Raw genomic sequence first — 20,624 nt, forward strand, 5'->3', positions numbered from 1 at the left:
GCATTGTTTGCACAGAATATGATTATGAATTAAGATCAGGGTGATAGCTTCAAATGTCAACATACCCAAAATTAGTTCTACATAGTGTTTGCAGAAGAATTGGACAATCCTAAGACCACTATGTGAAAAATATCTGAAAAAATATTTTTCCCCTGTTTTTCATTGATATTAGTTCTTCTGTAAAAGGTAATATTTTTGACAATGGGAGAGTATTGTAATATTGCTGCTACTGTCTGCTGTTTGGCAATTAGATTGTAAAATTGTCAAAGTAGAATGAACATCCCTAATCTGTCAGAAAATAGTACAATGATCTTTGTTGTAGGTGTTTAATGGATGGAACCCTCACGTAGGGCAGAGCACTAAACGAAAGCCTGAAATTTTTGAAATTGCATATGTGCATTTTTTACCAAGCTAGTCATTATTTCTGCTGAACTATAAATAAATACAGTACATGTCAATAGGCTGAAGAAGGAGAATGAGGTTAAAAATAGCAACACGTTAGACTGAAAACAATACATTGTGGAGGAGGGGGAGAAACTGTCAGTAAATGGGCAGGGCCCAATGGGGATTGTTTTTTTTCTGAATTTTATATAGTTATAGAACAATACAGCATAGTACAGGCCCTTCGGCCCTTTAACCTACTCCAAAACCAATCTAACACTTCCCTCCCACACAGAGTAGACATCCATCATTACTTCATCCATGTGCCTATCTAAGAGTATCTGCTTCTGCCACCACCCCAGCAGTGAGTTCCATGCACTTACCACTCTATGTAAATAAACCCTACATCTGACATTCTCCCATACTTTCCTCCCAATACCTTAAAATTAAGTACCCTCATAACCATTTCAGTCCTGGAAAAAAGCCTCTGACTGTCCACTTAATCTATGCCTTTTATCATCTTGTACACCAAATCTCGTAATATAGATTTACAAATAATTGATATAGTCATCAGCATTTCATCCTCCCTTCCTCCAGTCACACATCTTACCCCTCACCTGGCTTCACCTATCCCCTGCCAGCATGTACTCATTCCCCTCTCCCACCTTCTTATTCTTGCTTCTATCTCCCTTCCTTTCCAGTCCTGGCCAGAAACGCTGTTTATTCCTGTTTATTAATTATTGAAATTTTCAGATTATGTTGACTGGATTTAGCGCACATGAATAGCATTGTTCACACAGAGTAAGACTCTGAATTTAAATCAAGGTGTCAGCATGAATTGTCAACATACTTAAAGTGAGTTATACAGATTGTCTGCTTTGGTGGTTCTCCATTGTATCTGACAATGACAGAAACCCTGTGTAGGAGAGTTTTTTAAGTTTTAACGTTGCACTGGGGCAGTTCCACTTTCTCGACCTCAGAAGTCTGGGTCCAGTGGTACGAACAAGTGTCACAACCCGGGGTCTCTTTTGGTTTTAGTGGACGACCATGGTAACTTCTGTGTCTTGTCATTCTCTTCACTCTCCATGGAGCGTTGCAGAACCACCTTCCTAGCTGTTAGATTTCATCCGCCCAGTCCACCGGAGCTGACTTTGCATGCTAGGACAGGCATGTCCCTTTCTCACCAGAGTACGAGGCTGCTGACTACCCTCACCTGGTTTAGCCCACATGTTAATGTTGTGTACTGGGGTGTGGCCACTTCCACAGGCAAACAGGTACTTGGATCCACAGGTGAGAGCTGAGTGAGCTGCCCAGAATGGACACGACAAGCTCTTTCACCAGAGGTGCTACCCTTTCCTGGACATCCCATTCAGCCCAGATTCTACAGATTGTAGATTTCTGGTAAATACCAAATTGTGTTGGAAGCCATATATTAACAACACAAACTGGAAACTTCAGTTATCAGAAATAAAGTATTTCTTCCTTTTGTTATAAAATGTTTATATTAATTGCATTAAATCTTTCTAAACCTGGATGGCTTATAAGGGAAAATGCTTTGTCACAACAGACCTCACGATATCAAACAACAAAACGCAGTAATTCCATGTTTTGGAAGCAGTTCATGACCTGACAGTTCTGAATCAAAGTGGATCTATCTTGAAATGTCCCTGTGCTTCAGTTTAAGAAACTTTGGCCAAGAGCTGCTTGCTGAGTTATTTTGGCTCCTGGTTCTTTATTTATATTGAAGTTGTATTTAAACCAAAATATCATGCACATTAATAAATTTGACTGCAGGCATTGAGCTAAAATCCCTGTCCTGTATATAAGGACAGAAGCAGATTAATGCTGATTTGCAGCCAGCTATGAAAGTATTGCTGTTTTTTTCCAATCTGGTTGTCATTAATTGTTCACATTAATCTTTATTTCCATTCTAAATCAGGCTTCTAAAGTTTATGACTCATAGTACCATAATGGGAGACGTATCAGAAAAACATCTCCCGAGCAGAAACCAGTGATTTCTAAACAGTGGAATTCATCGTTGCCAAAATGAGAACTTACAAATAACCTGAAGCTTCAGAAAAAAACAACAATTTTCCATTTTAACAGAAATTTTGGAGAGATCTATATAAGCATATGAGGGACTGGATTATGCAGGACCAGAGAACAACTTGGAATCACTGCCCTGTCCACGGTCCCCCCGCCCCCCCAAGCCAATACCTTTACATGGTCAGGGTGAGCCTGTTTAAATCTATATCCTGGAGTTCAGTGGCCTCTCCCTCATGGTGACTGTGCCCTGGCCAGTTCAATAGTTAATATCAGAGAATGTATACAATATACAACCTGACATTCTTGCTCTTCACAGACATCCACGAAAACAGAAAAGTACCCCAAAGAATGAGTGACAGAACCCCAAAGCCCCCTACTCCCCCCTCCCACGCACAAGCAGCAGCAAAGCAATTACCCTCCCCCTCCCCCACTAACATCACAAAAAAAAGCATCAGCCCCATCCACCCATAAAGCAAAGCCCCAAGAAAGACCATGATCAGCAGAAACTAATAGTTCATCTGATAATTCGACATGCCACAGCCTTTCACTCTCTCTCTAATAAAGGGTAGAGAGACTTTTTCAGATGAGCTCAAAGAAGTTGCTGTCTAGGGTCATCATAGCTCTGCCAAGTAAGACTATTAATGAAGAATATCACACACAAAATACTAGAGGAACTCAGCAGGTCAGGCAGCATCTGTGAAGGGGGATGAACAGTCGACATTTTGGCTGAGACCCTTAATCAGGACTGGATAGGAAGGAGGAAGTCCCCTTCCTATCCAGTCCTGATTGAAGGGTCTCGGCCCGAAATGCCGACTGTTCATTCCCTTTCATATACTGTATACTACCTGACCTGCTGACTTCCTCCAGCATTGTGTGTATTACTCTGGATTTGCAGCATCTGCAGAATCACTTGAAGTTGAAGAACAATTTTTTAACATGTAAAAAAATTGAGTTCAATAATGCATTTTTAATTAAGAACATTAACCTTAAACAAAACGTCTTAACTCATAACATACTCCTTATCCCTCAAAATAAAGGGCATCTCTAAATCCTGCTCCAAATTTGTTGTTATGTTCTGGGCTTTCATGTGTCACTAGACATGTATGAAAACTGGGATTTACCACCACTGAAGCAGTTGAACCCACCAGCAACATTCAGAGATCTAGGCTCAGTGAATGTTTAATTAGAAAGGGACAAAAAAGTTCAAAGTGAGTTTTATTATCGAGGTACATATGTGTCATCACATACAGCCCTGGAATTCATTTTCCTGTGGGTATATTCAGCAAATCCATAGAATAATAACTATAACAGGAGCAATTAAAAACCAACCAGAGTGCAGAAGACAACAAACTGTGTAAATACAAATATGAATAGATGGCATTAAATAATGAGAGCATGAAATAACAAGTTAAAGCGAGATTATAGGTTCTGGGAACATCTCAGTGGGTGAGTATAGGTATCCCTTTTTGTTTAAGAGCCTGATGGTTGAAGGATAGTAACTGTTCTAGAACCTTCCTCGTTCTGCACGCTGTTGTTACTCATTTCTGTGCCTCATTTTTTATTCTCTATCTCCAAAGGTTAAACAAAAATTCTAGTATACACTATGACCTCATAGATCTCTCAACTAAATATGAAAATTTCATGTTGCTGAGCTCAGCAATTATTTTCACTCTTTTATGAAATGTTAATTTTATAGCTACTTTTCCAACTACTCATTGATTTCCACTTCCCATTCTGATATGTCAATCCATGGCCTCCTGTCCTGCCGCGATGAGGCCACAATCAGTTTGGAGGAACAACACCTTATATTCTGTCTGGGTAGCCTCCAACATTATAGCATGAACATTGATTTCATGAACTTCCAGTAAAGCCCCCCCACCCCTCTCCTTCACCATTCTCCATCTCCTTTTCCCTCTCTCATTTTATCTCCTTGCCTGCCCATCACCTCCCTCTGGTACTCCTCCCACTTTTACTTTCTTTCATGGCCTTCTGTCATCTGTCAGATTCCCCCTACTCCAGCCCTGTATCTCTTTCACCAATCAACTTCCCAGCTCTTTACTTAATCCCTCTCCCTCCAGGTTTCCCCTCCCATGTCTTTTAAATCTACTCCTCATCTTTTTACTCCAGTCCTGCCAAAGGGTCTCGGCCTGAACCGTCAATTGTACCTTTTTCTATAGATGCTGCCTGGTCTGCTGAGTTCCTCCAACATTTTGTGTGTTATTCATTGATGCCTTTGTTAAGAGCACCAGGATGAAACTCCTTGCAAGTGTTGAACTCATTCAGTGCTCGGATAGTCACATCTTTGGAGCTAGGGTCAAGCTACACTTAAGGGTACACTTAAGGCTTTTGCAAGCTAAGGCGCAACAGTGCTCTCGTTTATCTACATTGTTCTGTCAACTTACTCTCTTGATAGTTCTCCAATAAATAATTCATGGCCTTCCAGACAGATATATCAGATTAATGGCACAAGTCCTTATAGTTTTTAATCACTACAAGATAGAAACATAGAAAATCTATAGCACCTTACAGGCCCTTTGATCCACAATGTTGTTCTGACCATGTAACCTACTCTAGAAACTGCCCAGAATTTTCTTTCCACCCTTTATTTAAAATAGAAGGAGAAAATAGCTCTCTATTTTCTAGGCTCCATATACCTATCTAAGAGTCTCTTAAAAAGAGCCTATTGTATCCGCTTCTACCACCTTCACTGGCAGTACATTCCATGCACTCACCAGTCTCTGTGTGAAAAACTTAACTTTGACAACCCCCTTATATCTACCTCCAAGCAGCTTAAAACTATGCCCTCTCATATTTGCCATTTCAGCCCTGGGAAAAAGCCTCTGACTATCCACACAATCAGTGCCTCTCGTTATCTTATACACCTCTGTCAGGTCACTTATCATCCTCCATCGCTTCAAGGAGAAAAGGCCAAGTTTACACAACCTATTCTCGTAAGGCATGCTCTCCATTCCAGGCTACATCCTTGTAAATTTTCTCTGCACTTTCTCTATAGCATCTACATCCTTAGTGACCAGAATTGAATGCAGAACTCCAAGTGGAGTCTAAATAAGGTCTTACATAGCTTTAACATTACCTCATGCCTTTTGAACTCAGTCCCACGGTTGATGAAGGCCAACACACCATACGCCTTCTTAGCAACACTGTCAACCTGCACAGCAGCTTTGAGTGTCCTATGGACATGCATCCCAAGATTTCGCTGATCCTCCACACTGCCAAGAGTCTTGCCTTTAATATTATATTCTGACTTCAAATTTGACCTACCGAAATAAACCCTTTCACACTTATCTGGTTTGAAGTCCATCTGCCACTTCTCAGTCCAGTTCTGCATCCTATCGATGTCCCGCTCTAACCTCTGACAACCATCCAGACTATCTGCAACACCTCAGTTTTTTGTATCATCAGCAAACTTTCTCACTCACCCGTCTCCTTCCTCATCCAGTTTATTTATAAAAATATTTATGAAAAAAAAGAGGAGGGGTCCCAGAACAGGTCCCTGTAGAACAACACTGGTTACCGTCCTCCATGCAGAATATGAACCACCCACAACCACTCTTTGCCTTCTGTAGTCAAGCCAGTTCTGGATCCACAACGCAAGGTCCCCTTGGATCCATGCCTCATTACTTTCAGAATGAGCCTCACATGGGGAACCTTATCAAATGCCTTACTGAAATCCATATACACTACATCCTCTGCTCTACCTTCGTCAATGTGTTTTGTTACATCCTTAAGGAATTCAATGAGATTCGTAAGGCATGACCTGCCCTTGACAAAGCCCTACTGACTATCCCTAATCAGATAATGTCTCTACAAATGCTCATAAATCCTGCTTCTCAGGATCTTCTCCAACAACTTGCCCACCACTGAAATAAGACTCAGTGCAAGATCTGCAAAATCTTCTCTACTAAAGATCTTACATGTCAGTCCATGAGATGAGGCCACCCTCAGAGTGGAGGAGCAACACCTTATATTTCGTCTGAGTAGATTACAACCTGATGACATGAATATCAATTTCTCCTTCCAGTAAAATATTTTTTCCCTTCCCCTCCCCTCTTCTCAGATTCCTCACTCTTGTCTTCTTAAGTCTTCTCACCTTCCTATCACCTCCCATGGGTCTCTTCCTCCTTCCCTTTCTCCTCTGTTGCACTGGGCTGTCCTCACAGATTCCTTACTCTCCAGCCCTTTATCTTTCCTTCTCAGCTGGCATCACTTATCACCTTCTAGCCATCCTCTTTCCCCTCCCTCCACCTTTTTATTTTGGTATCTTCCCCCTTCCTTTCCAGTACTAAAGAAGGGTCTTGGCTTTAAACGTGGACTCAGCATTCACTTTCATAGATGCTGCTTGACCTGCTTTGTTCCTCCAGCATTTTCTGTATGTGTTGCTATAGATTCACTGCATGTTTCAATGTACTTGTGACAAATGAAGCTAATCTTTACTTTTCATGGTGATTGAAACCTGCAGTAACAGAAGTGTCTCAGCCTGAATGCTACACCCTGTTCAAATTCAAATCTAATTTGTAACAAGGAATAATGGTATACTCAGATTTATAGGTTCTATCTCTTACAACAAGTTCCAAACATGCCCAGAGAGTAATTACAAATGCAGAAAATGAATTTGACTGTCTTGTTTGGGATATGAATAAATTCTCCAAGACATTCAATGGCATTATGTTCACTGGCATTTAAAAACTCATGCACATTGTGTTTCCTTCCTTCCCTGCTTCCTTCATAAACTGAATCATAAAGTAGTCTTCCATTAACTGTGGAAAATCGTTCCTTGTCTTCCCAGAAGAAAATAGTTGCCCCTGTCAATTTGTAGTAAGTTGAACTTTTCAACTATCACAGTTCATCCCTTCCCAGATGCTTTCCATACTCTATTCCATCACGACTTTTAACTTATACTGGGGTATTTCAGCACACCCTCAGTAACGGCTTAGTCCCACAGCCTTCTCTTCATTCTACACACTGAACCATGTCTATCTTTCAGTTTTTTATTCCCTCTCTCATGTCTCAGAGTTCAGTTTATGTATATTGCTCCATCAGCTCCATCATTTTCTTCCCCTTAAACTGTCTTCATTAAGTAATTTATAGCTGTCCAGCTTTATTTATATGTTGCAATTGTTCCATCAGTCAGCTGGATGTCACAACTCACAAGCACTACCAATTTTTATATCGTACTTGTCAAATTGAATGCATTATTACAAGTATAACACCAATGCAGTTTATTTCCCCGATCTGATTTTACTAAGCAGAACAAATGGCACACAAGCCCTACATCTCCTCCCACACTACCATTCAGGGCCCTAAACAGTTCTTCCAGTGATGTGACACTCTCCCTGCGAGTCTGTTTGGGGTCATCTACTGGATTAGGTGCTCCCAGTGTAGTTCATTGGTGAGCCCCAATGTAGATTGGGAGGCCGCTTTGCCAAGCACATTCACTCCATCCAACATAAAAAGCAGAATCTCCCAATGACCATCCATTTCAACTCTTACTTCTCACTCCCATTCTGACATGTAGGTCCATGGCCCTCTCTGCTGCCAGGATGAGGCCACACTCAGGCTGGAGGAGTACCACCTTATATTCTGTCTGGGTAGCATCCAACCAGATTGCATGAACATCAATTTCTCGAACTTCCAGTAATGGCCCCTCCCCCTCTTCTCCTTCATCATTCTCCATTCCTGTGCCCCTCTCTCACTTTATCTTCGTACCTGACCATCATCTTTTGCTGGTTCTCCTCCCCCTGGGTGTGAGTTCCTGGGTGTTAACATCTGTGAAGATCTATCTTAAGCCCAACATATTGATGCAAGTACAAAGAAGACATAGCAACAGCTATATTTCACTAGGAGTTTGATCAGGCTTGGTATGATACCAATGATCCTCACACAGTTTTTACAGAGGTACCGTGGAGAGCATTCTAACTGGTTTTTTTGGGTGCTCCCATATTCAAAGGCAATAGATTAGAGAGGGTTAGTAAGTGGTGGGCTTGCTTGTTGGCACCAGAAGCGTAGTGACACTTGTAGGCTGCCCCTGCACATCCTCCAACTGTGTTGGGTGTTTCACTGTATGTTTTGATGTTTCAGTGTACATATGATAAATAAAGCTAATCTTTAATCTTTAAAAGGAGAAGATTAGCAAAGGTTAGCGCCGGTCACTTGGGCAAAAAAAAGAAACAGCAGAGAAATTAAATAATTACACAGTGCCCATCATCACAACAGAAAGGACAGAAAAATTCCTACGTCCAGATTGAATGAGAAGCTGCAAAAAATAGCATTCTTTAAAAAAAGATTGGAGAAATTAGCAAGGTTGACGTGTGCTAATCTCTCCTATGAGATTCCCCCTTCTCCGTCCTTTATCTCTTTCACCTATCAGTTTCCCTGCTCTTTACTTTACCCCTCTGCCTTTACCAGTTTCACCTATCTCCTATCTCCTTGTACTTCTTCCTTCCCTCCCTCAACCTTCTTGCTCTAACTTCTCATCTTTTTTTCGAGTCATAATGAAGGGTCCAGCCTGAAACATCAACTCTTTTCTCTCTTCCATAGATGCTCCCTGGCCTGCTGAGTTCCTCCAGCATTTTGTGTGTTGCTTGGATTTCTAGCTTCTGCAGATTTTCTCATCTTTAAAGCCAACTACTGAAATGTCTTAGTTCCCATCTTTTTCCCTCCTCAGTATAACTTGTAATAATAGATTTAAATTTTCTAACATGTTATCATTTATACCTGGCTTCCAAAACCACACATTCCAGAACTTAAAATTCTGCACAACATCCATATAGAACAAAGAAATTTACAGCACATTACAGGCCCTTCAACCCACAATACTGTGCCAACCATGTAACCTATTCTAGAGAATACCTAGAATTACTCTAGCATATAGCCCCTTATTTTTCTAAGCTCGATATACAGGTTTCCCCCGCTATCTGAAGGTAGAGCATTCCTATGAAACTGTTTGTAAGCCGAAATGACATAAAATGAAGAAGCAATTAGCATTCATTTATATGGGAAAAATTTTTGAGCATTCCCAGACCCAAAAAATAACCTACCAAATCATACCAAATAGCACATAAAACCTAAAATAACACGAACATATAGTAAAAGCAGGAATGATATGATAAATACACAGCCTATATAAAGTAGAAATAATGTATGTACAGTATAGTTTCACTTACCAGAATCGGGAAGATTTGACCAAAACCAGATTTGTAGGAAAAAATCGGCACGTGCATACTTGCGCCCACATCAGCTCATGCAAGGCTTCACGGTCATGGTAGTCTTTCTTGGGGTAAACACAAGTTTAAAGTGGGCGCCTTTTTTCGTAAAAGCAAAAATCCTCTTCGGATTTCTTTTGGTTAGCAAAAACAGGTACTAATGTAGGTCTTTCATAAAAGCGAAGTGGCGTGAAGCAAACTTTCGTAAAGCGGGGGACACCTGTACCTATCTAAGAAGCTCTTAAAAGACCCTATTTTATCTGCTTTCCACCACCGCCTCTGGCAGTGCATTCCACACACCAGCCGCTCTCTGTGTGATGTCAGGGGTAACGCTGACATCCCCATGGTACCTATTACCAAGCACCTTAAAACTATGCCCCCTCGTGTTAGCCATTTCAGCCCTGGAAAAAAGCCTCTGGCTATCCACAGGATCAATGCCTCTCATCATCTTATTCACCTGATGAAAGGTCTTGGTCCAAAACGTTATCTCCATAGATGCTGCCTGATCTGCTGAGTTCCTCCAGCATTTTGTGTGTGTTTGTCTGCACAATACACACTTGTGTTCCCACAACCAAACCCTAAATGATTTGCAGCTTCAAATTCATTGATGTTAATATTATTCATTTTGGCAGTAGTTTAACAATCTTAATAAAAGATGAGCCTGTAAATTGGTGCCATATGTCTTGATGGGAGGAGGTCTTCCTAAGTAAAGAATAGAGGTCACCTATTATATCATCAGTGCACTAACATGGTCCTCATGGCAGGACCCTGAACTTCCCACAAAGAATTTAAATCCTTTGGATATCTGACACTTTGGAAACTGGCAGCAAGCTCTGTTGTGGAAACTTGTAAATCAGAATCGGAATCAAAATTAGGTTTATTATCACGGCATGTGACGTGAAATTTGTAACTTAGCAGCAGCAGTTCAATGCAATACATAATCTAGCAGAGAGAAAAAAATAACAATAAATAAAATAAAACATAATAAATAAACAAGTAAATCAATTACATATATTGAATAAATTATTTTAAAAATGTGCAAAAGCAGAAATACTGTATATTAAAAAAGTGAGGTAGTGTCCAAAGCTTCAAAGTCCATCAGATGGCAGAGGGAAAGAAGCTGTTCCTGAATCGCTGAGTGTGTGCCTTCAGGCTTCTGTATCTCCTACCTGATCATCCACCCATTTGTAGAGAATGACAACTCAATTGTTGTTATTTTCTTACAATTAATGCCTGCATTTTTCTTCACACTGTACTGATAAAAGATGAGCCTGTAATCATGGTGTTGTGATTTCAGCATAACTTTTCCAGCCAATTTTAGACCATTACGTTGTGTAAACCATTGAATTTTAAAAGTAGTTAACCCTTATGTACTGTTCAGGTCAAATTTGACCCGTTTTGACATTTGACAGCAGGAAAAACACCCTAAATGCCGTTTTTTAAAGCCAAAATATGATAACTTTTCCTAAAGTGATCCAAAATGCACAAAAATGAAAATGTTTAAAAATTTTATATTTTTGTACATTGAGGCTGTTCAGGGTCAATTTTGACCCGTATCTATTGAAATGGATTTTAGATCTCTGAAACATTAATTAAGGATTAATCACCCATTTATTAATGTCAGATTTATACATTCTAAGTAGATCTGTGGTTCAAAATTTGGTATAGACACTTGTTACGAGGGGATTCTTGGGTCTGGTTAAAATTGACCCAGACCATACTGTGAAGGTATAAAATATGAACAGTATGTAAGGGTTAACTATCAGAATCAGGTTTATTATCACTGGTATGTGACATGAAATTTCTTAACTTAGCAGCAGCTTTTCAGTGCAATACACAATACAGAAGAGAGAGAAAAAAATAAAAATAATAAACAAGTAAATCAATTACTATACAGTATACATATATTGAATAGATTGAAAAACATGCAAAAAGCAGAAATACTGTATATTAAAATAAGTGAGGTAGTGTCCAGAGATTCAATGTCCATTTAGGGATGGGATGGCAGAGGAAAAGAAGCTGTTCCTGAAACACTGAGTGTGTGCCTTCAGGATTCTGTACCTCCTACCAGATGGTAACAGTGAGAAAAGGGCATGCCCTGGGTGCTGGAGGTCCTTAATAATTGACGCTGCCTTTCTGAAACTCCACTCCCTGAAGGGGTCCTGGGTACCTTGTAGGCTAGTACCCAAGATGGAGCTGACTAGATTTACAGCTCTGCAGCTCCTTTCGCTCCTGTGCTGTAGTCCGATATACCAGACAGTGATGCAACCTGTCAGAATGCTCTCCACAGTACATCTAGAGAAGTTTTAGAGTGTATTTGTTGACATGCCAAATCTCTTCAAACTCCTAATGAAGTATAGCCACTGTCTTGCCTTCTTTATAACTACATCGATATGTTGGGACCAGGTCCTTGGAGATCTTGACACCCAGGAACTTGAAGCTGCTCACTCTCTCCACTTCTGATCCCTCTATGAGGATTGGTATGTGTTCCTTGGTCTTACCCTTCCTGAAGTCCACAATCAGCTCTTTTGTCTTGCTGACATTGAGTTCTAGGTTGTTGCTGCGGCACCACTCCACTAGTTGGCATATCTCACTCATGTACACCCTGTCACCACCACCTTAGATTCTACCAACAATGGTTGTATCGTCAGCAAATTTGTAGATGGTATTTGAGCTATGCCAAGCCATACAGTCATGTGTATATAGAGAGTAGAGCAGTGGACTAAGCACACACCCCTGAGGTGCACCAGTGTTGATCGGCAGCGAGGAGAAAATGTTATCACCAATCTGCACAGATTGTGGTCTTCTGTTTAGGAAGTCGAGGATCCATTTGCAGAAGGAGGTACAGAGGCCCAGATTCTGCAACTTCTCAATCAGGATTGTGGGAATAATAAACTTTTATGAAATGGTACAATATTTTAAGTGTTGATGTGTGTGCAGTTTTCAGCAGAAGGTGGATGTGCATCTGTCACAAAGGTTCCAAACCTTCTTTATGCATTGGACCCCTACCACTAACCTAGGGGTCCGTGGTCTCTTGGGTACCCCTGATCTATCATCCCCCAGCCTCTACTTCTCTCCCCACCCCCTCACCCGGTTTCTCCTGGCATCTGTCAATTTGTACTCCTTCCCTCTCCCTCCACCCACCATCTTATACTGGCTTCTTTCCCTTTCCAGTATCGATGAAGGACTCAGCCCAAATTTATTCCTCTCCATGGATGCCGCCTGACTTGCTGAGTTCCTCTGGTATTTTGTGTGTATTGCTCTGGATTTCCAGCATCTGTGTTTAAGATAAGCAGGGATATAGAATACTTGTTTTAGTGTCTCAGCCGATTAATACAAAAACAGAGAAGGCATCCTAAAACTCTATAAAACATTAGTTAGGTCACACTGAGTATTGTTTATATTTCTGGTCAGTATGATACAGGAATAATAGAGAGAAAAGGAGATGTATGAGGATATTTCCAGGACTGAAGAATTGTAGCTATCAGAAGAGTGACTTGGCTGCTGTGGTTTTCTTCATTCTGTAGGAGACAAAGAAATGTAGTTGAGGTCTATTAAACTGTGCAGACCTACACAGAATAAACAGGAAAGACAGAATTCCTCTTGCAGTAACTAAAAGAATATAGATTTAATTTAAATGGTAGAAGGATGGGAAGGGGGATGATTTAAATAAAATATTTCACCCGGTGAATGGAGGGTTCTATAATTTATCTGCTGAGAGGGTAATGGAGACAAAAACTCTCAGCCCATTTAGCAAGTACTTGGGTGAGCATTTTAAGAGGACCAATAACGCTATAGATCAAAAACTAGTAAATGATATTACATAGACTTATTTACTGATAGTTGACTTAATGGAGTTCTTCCAAATAACTCCCCTGACTGTGTACAATTGCTTTCTAGTTGCTCTTCTCTGATTGTCAGAGAAAGTGCTTTGTTGTGCATTGATGAACCGTTATTGTAAGATTGTGAACTGCACTATAATAATTAAAAGTGATTAACCACCTTTTGTTATTCCAATCCAGTGTATGATGGTTCATTCTGCCAGTGCCACCTGCAGGTTGGAGACTGCATTGCAAGATAACGTGGCTTTGTGTGCAAATTATGGAGATTTCTCATCTCTGTAAAATGCCAAACTCCCAGTCTAACTGGTATTGCTGTGAAATACTTTGCAGGTTCATATGGCTTGCAGTATTTGTGACTGGATGTGTTTCTAATGTAGCTTTACCAATTTTTCAGATTTTTCTTATAGCTATAACTCACACTTACAGTGCTTACCTGCATATATAGTGGTGATGCTGCTATACTAATTTTAGTGTACCCTTTTTTCAATTAACAATTATCCTAATTGGAACTATTACTATTATAGGTGGATTGTTCCAATGTACTTGATGACCAATTTATGTTACTTTGTGTTCTAGGTTAAACTCCCCTTTCCAATAGATCAAATCACAGATCTTCCAAGAAATGATTTCCAAATGATGGTAAAGATGCACAAGTTAACCACTGAGCAGTTAGAGTTTATTCATGATGTCCGCCGGCGCAGTAAAAATCGGATTGCAGCCCAGCGTTGTCGGAAGCGAAAACTTGACTGCATTCAGAATTTGGAATGTGAAATTCAGAAGTTGGTGAGTGTTTATTTAAATCCAGCTATTTGTTGGAAAAGTTGGATGAATTTTTGTTCACTGCTTGCATTATAATTGGCTACAGCAGTAAAATATTCTTATATTCTGATCTTGGGTAGGAGCCGTGGATTTGTATCTAGACACCAATCTACAGAGAAATAATTGACTTCAAACTGGCCTAACGATATGTCAAACTTGAGAAAATCTGCAGATGCTGGAAATCCAAGCAATACACAAAAAATGCTGGATGAACTCAGCAGATGAGGCAGCATCTGTGGACAAGAGTAAACAGTCAACGTTATGGGTTGAGGCCTTTCATCAGGGCTGCCCTGACGGTTTCAGTCAAAAACGTGAATTGTTTCCGTTTTTTCATAGATGCTGGCTGAGTTCCTCCAGCAGTTTGTGTGTGTTGCTAATGATATGTCTTTGTGAGATATAACACACAAACATGCTTCAGCCCACTGAGTCCACGACCAACAATCAAACACCCACTGTTACACCCAGTCCTACCTTAACCTGTTTTATCCTATCACTCTCCTGAACACAAGGGGAAATTCACAATGACCAGGGAAGCACCAGACATTTTGTCATGTAGGAGGAAAACAGGGTACTTAAAAGAAACTCACACCGGTATGGTACAGGAATAAAGTGCAAACTCCACACCAACAGCACGGGAAATCACAGTTAAACCTAGTTCTTTGGAGCTGACAAGTCAAGTCAAATCAAGTTTATTGTCATTTAGCTATAAAAATGTATGCCATCAAACAAGACAAAGTTTCCCCAGACTACGGTGTAAAGCACAATAGTACACATAACACACATTACACACAATATCTTAGGAAAGGAAGGATAAAATCTACAGATGAATCACGTATAAATAACAAACCAAAGTGCATAAATTGAATATTGTATGGCACAGAACAGATTAACCAGTGACACTTTAAATGCAATGTGGCAGGGAATTCAGAAGCCTAATGGCCTGGGGGAAGAAACTGTTTCCCATCCTGACCGTCCTTGTTTTTAAGCATCGGAGTCTCCTGCCTGATGGTAGAAAGTCAAAGAGAATGCTGGATGGATGTGAGGCAGCAGCTCTCTCAATTCTGTGCCATCCTGTTATCTTGGAATTTATTTTACCATTAAGATATGTTAAACCCTTATCAACCTCAGGGCACATTAATAACAAATTATATAGTGTCACTGGTATTCTAAACATGTTTCTATTATAAGCAATAATTTGGGTGGAAAACTGTCAGATGGAGTTTAATCCAGACAGGTGTGTATGTCTGTATAAAATAAAAATAAATAAAATAAAGTGAGAGGACATTTTTGTGAGGTCAGAGGCAAGCGGAAAGAGTTCACTACTTGTCGGGATCTTTGGACCATTATATACAGGGGGATTTTGATCTGGTCCCTGAAAATGGCAATAAGAATGAATAAGGTAGTAAAGACAGCTTCTCTCCATTTGTCAGGACATTGAGTATAAAAGTGGGAGGTCATGATGCAGTTGTTTTATTAGACTACCTATGGAGTATTGTGTGCAGTTCTGCTCACCATGTTAAATGAAGAATGCTGAGATTTTGGAGATGGTGTAGTAAGGGTTCACCAAGATGCTGCCTAGATTGGAGATAAGGAGATTGTGGACAATCTTGGATTGTTTTTGCTGAAGCATTGGAGGCTGAAGGATGATCCGATAGAAGTATGTAGAATGATAAGAGGCATAGATAGGGTAGGTTATCTCTGCTTCTCTTCCACACTCTAGCCACTTACCTCTTCTCACCTCCCCCGATGCCCCTCGTTTTCTCTTTCTTCCATGGTTTATTCTCCTCTCCTATCAAGTTCCTTCACCTCCAGCCCTTTTCCTTTCCCACCCACCTGGTTCATTCTATCACCTTCTAGCTATCTTCCTTCCCCTCCCCCAACCTTTTTATACTGCTGTCTTCCCCCTTCCTTTCCAGTACTGAAGAAGGGTCTCGGCCAAAAACGTCGACTGTTCATTCATTTCTGCAGATGTTGCCTGACCTGTTAAGTTCCTCCAGCATTTGGTGTATGATGCTATGGATTTCCAGCATCTGCAGAATCTCTTGTGTAGAGGTAGTACAGAGTCTTTTTCCCATTTGAAAATATCAAATAGTGGAAGGCAAGGTAGAGAGAGATGCAGACCATGTGCATGAAGATGAGATTGGTTAGACTGGTATGGTGAATACAGATATAGTGAGACAAAGGGCCTGTTCCTACTAGGGTGCACTATACTGTGTTCCATGTATGTCATTAGAGTGTTTTCCTTAAATATTTCTCATGGATTCAAAGTCTGAACCAATTCCTTCAGATACTGGCAGGCTCAAGCAAAATATGTTTGGCAGTACAAAGTGATGGATTAAAAATCTCAGTTTATAAACTGGAGTATATTTTAATTAATTAAATACATTACCTTTGACATTGTGCATTTTTATTGCAGTTTGAAGAATCATACGTATTTTAAACACACACAAAGTCAGACTGCACTTGGCCATAATCAGCTGCAATTTTAATTAGCAGAGTCTTGACAAAGGGTCTCAGCCCGAAACATTGACCGTTCATTGATGCTGTCTGACCTGCTGAGTTCCTCCAACATTTTGTGTGTGTTGTTCTGGATTTCCAGCATCTATAGAATTTCTTGTATTTTTTTTATTTTAAAAAAAGGATTTTTTTTAATTTTAAGAATTTCCTATAGAATTCAATTCAATTCAAGTTTAATTGACATTCATGGAGACCCATGAATATAGCCAAATGAAACAGTGTTACTCTGGGGCCAAAGTGCAAGGTACAGTACCAACAGTCACACACAGCACAAAGTACACTTAACACGTACAAGATGACAAGTACATATGGTATTACAGCCACGTAATAAAAGAGTCCAAGACTCAAGCCATCAATCTACAGTATCTACAATCAACCACAATGCAACTTGTCTTCTTGATGCACCATCAATAACTCACACTGAGATGTAAGGCGAGATATCGGCTTTTATTGACTGGAAGAAGGAACCAGGAGTGAGTGTCCATCATACTATGTCCTGGAGACTGAGGCCGAGCGTCAGGCCTCAGATCGCCTTTATACAGGGGCCTGTGGGAGGAGCCACAGGAGCATTCAGCAGGGGGCGTGTCCAGACAGGCACATAGTTCACCACACTTCTGCCAAGCAAACACCGGGGGTGGGGGGGGTGGGTTGATGCCAACTCCAGCTCCCCAGTGGAGTGCACTGGGTCCAATGCTTCTCAGGCAACACCGCATCTTGAGGCCTAGTGCTCGCCAATGCAAGATAACAAACCACATATAGAATATCAGTAAAATACAATCACAAAGAACATATATACACTCTAGACCTTTCAGAGCATAAGCAAACCACTCTTAGCCCGCTGATTTCTTTCAGTCTTGAAACTGGCCCATTCTCAAGAAAAAAAGACATCAATTTACAAAGATTTTTAACAGCAGCTGCATTGCCTTCTTATTGAACACAGCATGTAGGTAATGGGAGGCCTCAGATGAACAGACAGTTTAAACAGAAGTGACCCTTGAGAGCAGTCACAACCAGACAACTCATAAGCAATGTTACGATGAGTTTGCCATCTGGTGAATCAGTATGTTAAATATTCAAGCTGTTTATACAGTTAAAACAATTAATGTTATTATCCTGTTCTTGATGTTGCTTCCAGCAACATATCTTTCCTATTGCCATTATTCCAAGCTGTGAAGCATCAGTTTAAGGATGCACAGCAAAGCCAGGGCTGATGGATTGAAGCAACAAATTGTTTGCAGTTGTAGATTGCCAAAATTGTAACCTCTAACATAAATATACTTGTTAGGGCTCAGAATGAGGACTAGCCCCCTCCCCACCTGCCCATTAAGTCCATAGTGCTCCCTTTAGATCCAATCAGTACTGTTCCCTGCTCATTCCTCAAAGCCCTACAAATAATTTATTTTTTTTATTGCCTATTCAATTACCTTTGGAAAGTGCTGATTCACGTTGTTTCCACCATAGAAAATGATGTATGGGTAATAAATGTAGTCTGTCTGGCCTTTCCTCACATTCCCTTTGTACCTTTGCCCAAAATTGAATTTGCATCTCCTGGACATTAAATTGTTTACTAATGGGAAGTGTAACACCTGTGTAGTGCTGGTCTTATCTCGTGTGACTGGTCACTGCACTGTTTATGAGAAAATTAAATTAGATAGTACTACACTAGGTGCTGGTAGGCGATCAGAAGCTGTACATATCGGAAGGAGGTAACGAATAGAAAACACACACTTCTGGAGGTAACTTTGCATTATAAAAAAACAATATATACAAAATATTTACATGAACAAGTCAAAATTCCAACGTTGTGTCAGGTTCCAAATCTCAGCTACCAAATTAAAACCAAATTCCTGTTTAGTTAGAATCAGTGGTATTCATTAGAATAACCTTTGTTACTCTAACTAATTAGACCTAGCATTATTCCCTATTTAAAGGGTACTGATTTACCTTTCCTTTTTATTTATCCCTAATTAGTTAGAAAACTAATTGAATTCATGTTCTTAAATATTATGGTTAACTTCCTCAGTCAGTATGTCTACAAATTCAAATTCAACTTCCCCCCCCCCCAAAAAAATATACAGCTTAACTTCTTTCACAACAATTCTCCAACATCCCAGCTTTTAAACAAAGTAAATCATGTTCAGTAGTTTATAAAAGTCTTTGCAAAAATGATCACTTCTTGAAGAAAGTCAAATTCAGATCCTTTGAGTGATAATAAACTTGTATATCCAACGGTATTAAATCTTCTACATCATTAAACATTTCATTCCCTTGCTGGTTCTTCAGTCTTGGGTGACTCGCCATCTTGTTTCTTGGTTTGTTGGATGAAACTTCACACAGATTATACACTTGGAACAGCAAAAGTTTTAACTCACCAAATCTCTTGGTATGATTAACAGAACTAATTCCCAGTTACACGGTAGAGATGTTGGACACTCGTCTCAGCCGATATTGTCTTGTTATAGCTGCTGCTTGTTATAGCTGTAACTTCAATAAATCTTTTATTGCTATCGTCTCTCCTCTAGGGGTTTCACTCTCAGGTTTTCCAGTAAGTAGGGTAGAGATACTCGCTACTAATTCCACTTTTAACTGTTTATATCTTTAGCTTCTAATAGTTTTCTGTGTTTCTTTCATTTTCCCATGCCCACATCAGCCACATCTTGTTCTCACATAGCGTTTTGTTTTCCCAAGTTCTTTTTTTTTCAATTTGGTAAACTTCGTCTTCATTCTTCTACAGGAGGAGCTTTCTAAGATTACATCTTTGGGTTTAATTAACCTGGATTACAGAAGACCTTTTGTTTTTCCAGCAATTATGATTCGGAGTACTGCTATCATATTCCCCACCCCACCCCCATCTTTGTGTCATCCGCAAACTTACTCACCCATCCTTCCACCTCTACATCCGGATCATTTATAAAAATCGCAAATAGCAGGGGTCCCAGGACAGATCCCTGCAGCACTCCACGTCACCGACCTCCAGGCAGAATACTTTCCTTCCACAACTACCCTCTGCTTTCTTCCTTTAAGCCAATTTTTTATCCAAACGGCCAAGGTTCTACTTATCCCATGCCTCATGACTTTCTGGATGAGTCTCTCATGAGGGACCTTGCCTCCTCCATGTTGTCCTTCCATGAACACCATTCTTGTTCAGTGTTTCTCTTATAGTGGACACATGAACTGAGACTTTAGCAAGTTCTAGAGATTTCTATAGGTCTTTTGCTGTTAACCCTTGGGTTCTTTTTCATCTCCTTCAGCATTGCACGTTGTGCTCTTGGTGTGATCTTTGCAGAATGCCCACTCCTAGGAAGAGTAGCAACAGTATGGAGTTTCCTCCATTTGTAGACAATTTCTCTCACTGTGGACTGATGAACACTCAGGTCTTTAGAAATGCTTTGGTAGCTTCATGCATCTCTACAATTCTTCTAAGGTCCTCTGAAAGTTGATTTGATGGAGGCATGGTACACAGAAACATTTCTTTCTAGAGAAGAGTAACCTGACTTTGTGTGTCTTTTTTATATGCAGGGCACCTCTACAACCCATAGCTCCAATCTCATCTCATTGATTGGAACACCTGACTCCAAATAGTTTTTGTAGAAGGCATTACCCCAATGGTTCACATACTTTTTCCAATAAATACATGTAATAATGGATCATTTGTTTCAATTAATAAATGAACAAGAATAATGTTTTGTGTTATTTATTCAATTGGGTTATCTAGTTTTAGGACTTAAGTAAAGATCTGACCACATTTTAGGTCACATTTATGCAGAAATAGAGAAAATTCTACAGGATTCACAAA

The 20,624-nt window shown here is 40.1% G+C and overlaps 1 protein-coding gene across 2 annotated transcripts in view; it reads left to right on the forward strand.

Moving 5' to 3' along the window:
* Positions 1-20,624, forward strand: part of bach2b (BTB and CNC homology 1, basic leucine zipper transcription factor 2b) — a 330,691-nt gene that overhangs the window by 296,763 nt on the left and 13,304 nt on the right. For both annotated transcript variants that reach the window (XM_059981402.1, XM_059981401.1), the window contains exon 5: positions 14,069-14,275. In XM_059981402.1, the coding sequence (XP_059837385.1) occupies positions 14,069-14,275 (207 nt within the window). The remainder of the gene's footprint in view (positions 1-14,068; positions 14,276-20,624) is intronic.

Source organism: Hypanus sabinus, chromosome 10 (genome assembly GCF_030144855.1).
Source record: "Hypanus sabinus isolate sHypSab1 chromosome 10, sHypSab1.hap1, whole genome shotgun sequence".
Lineage (NCBI taxonomy): Eukaryota > Metazoa > Chordata > Chondrichthyes > Myliobatiformes > Dasyatidae > Hypanus > Hypanus sabinus.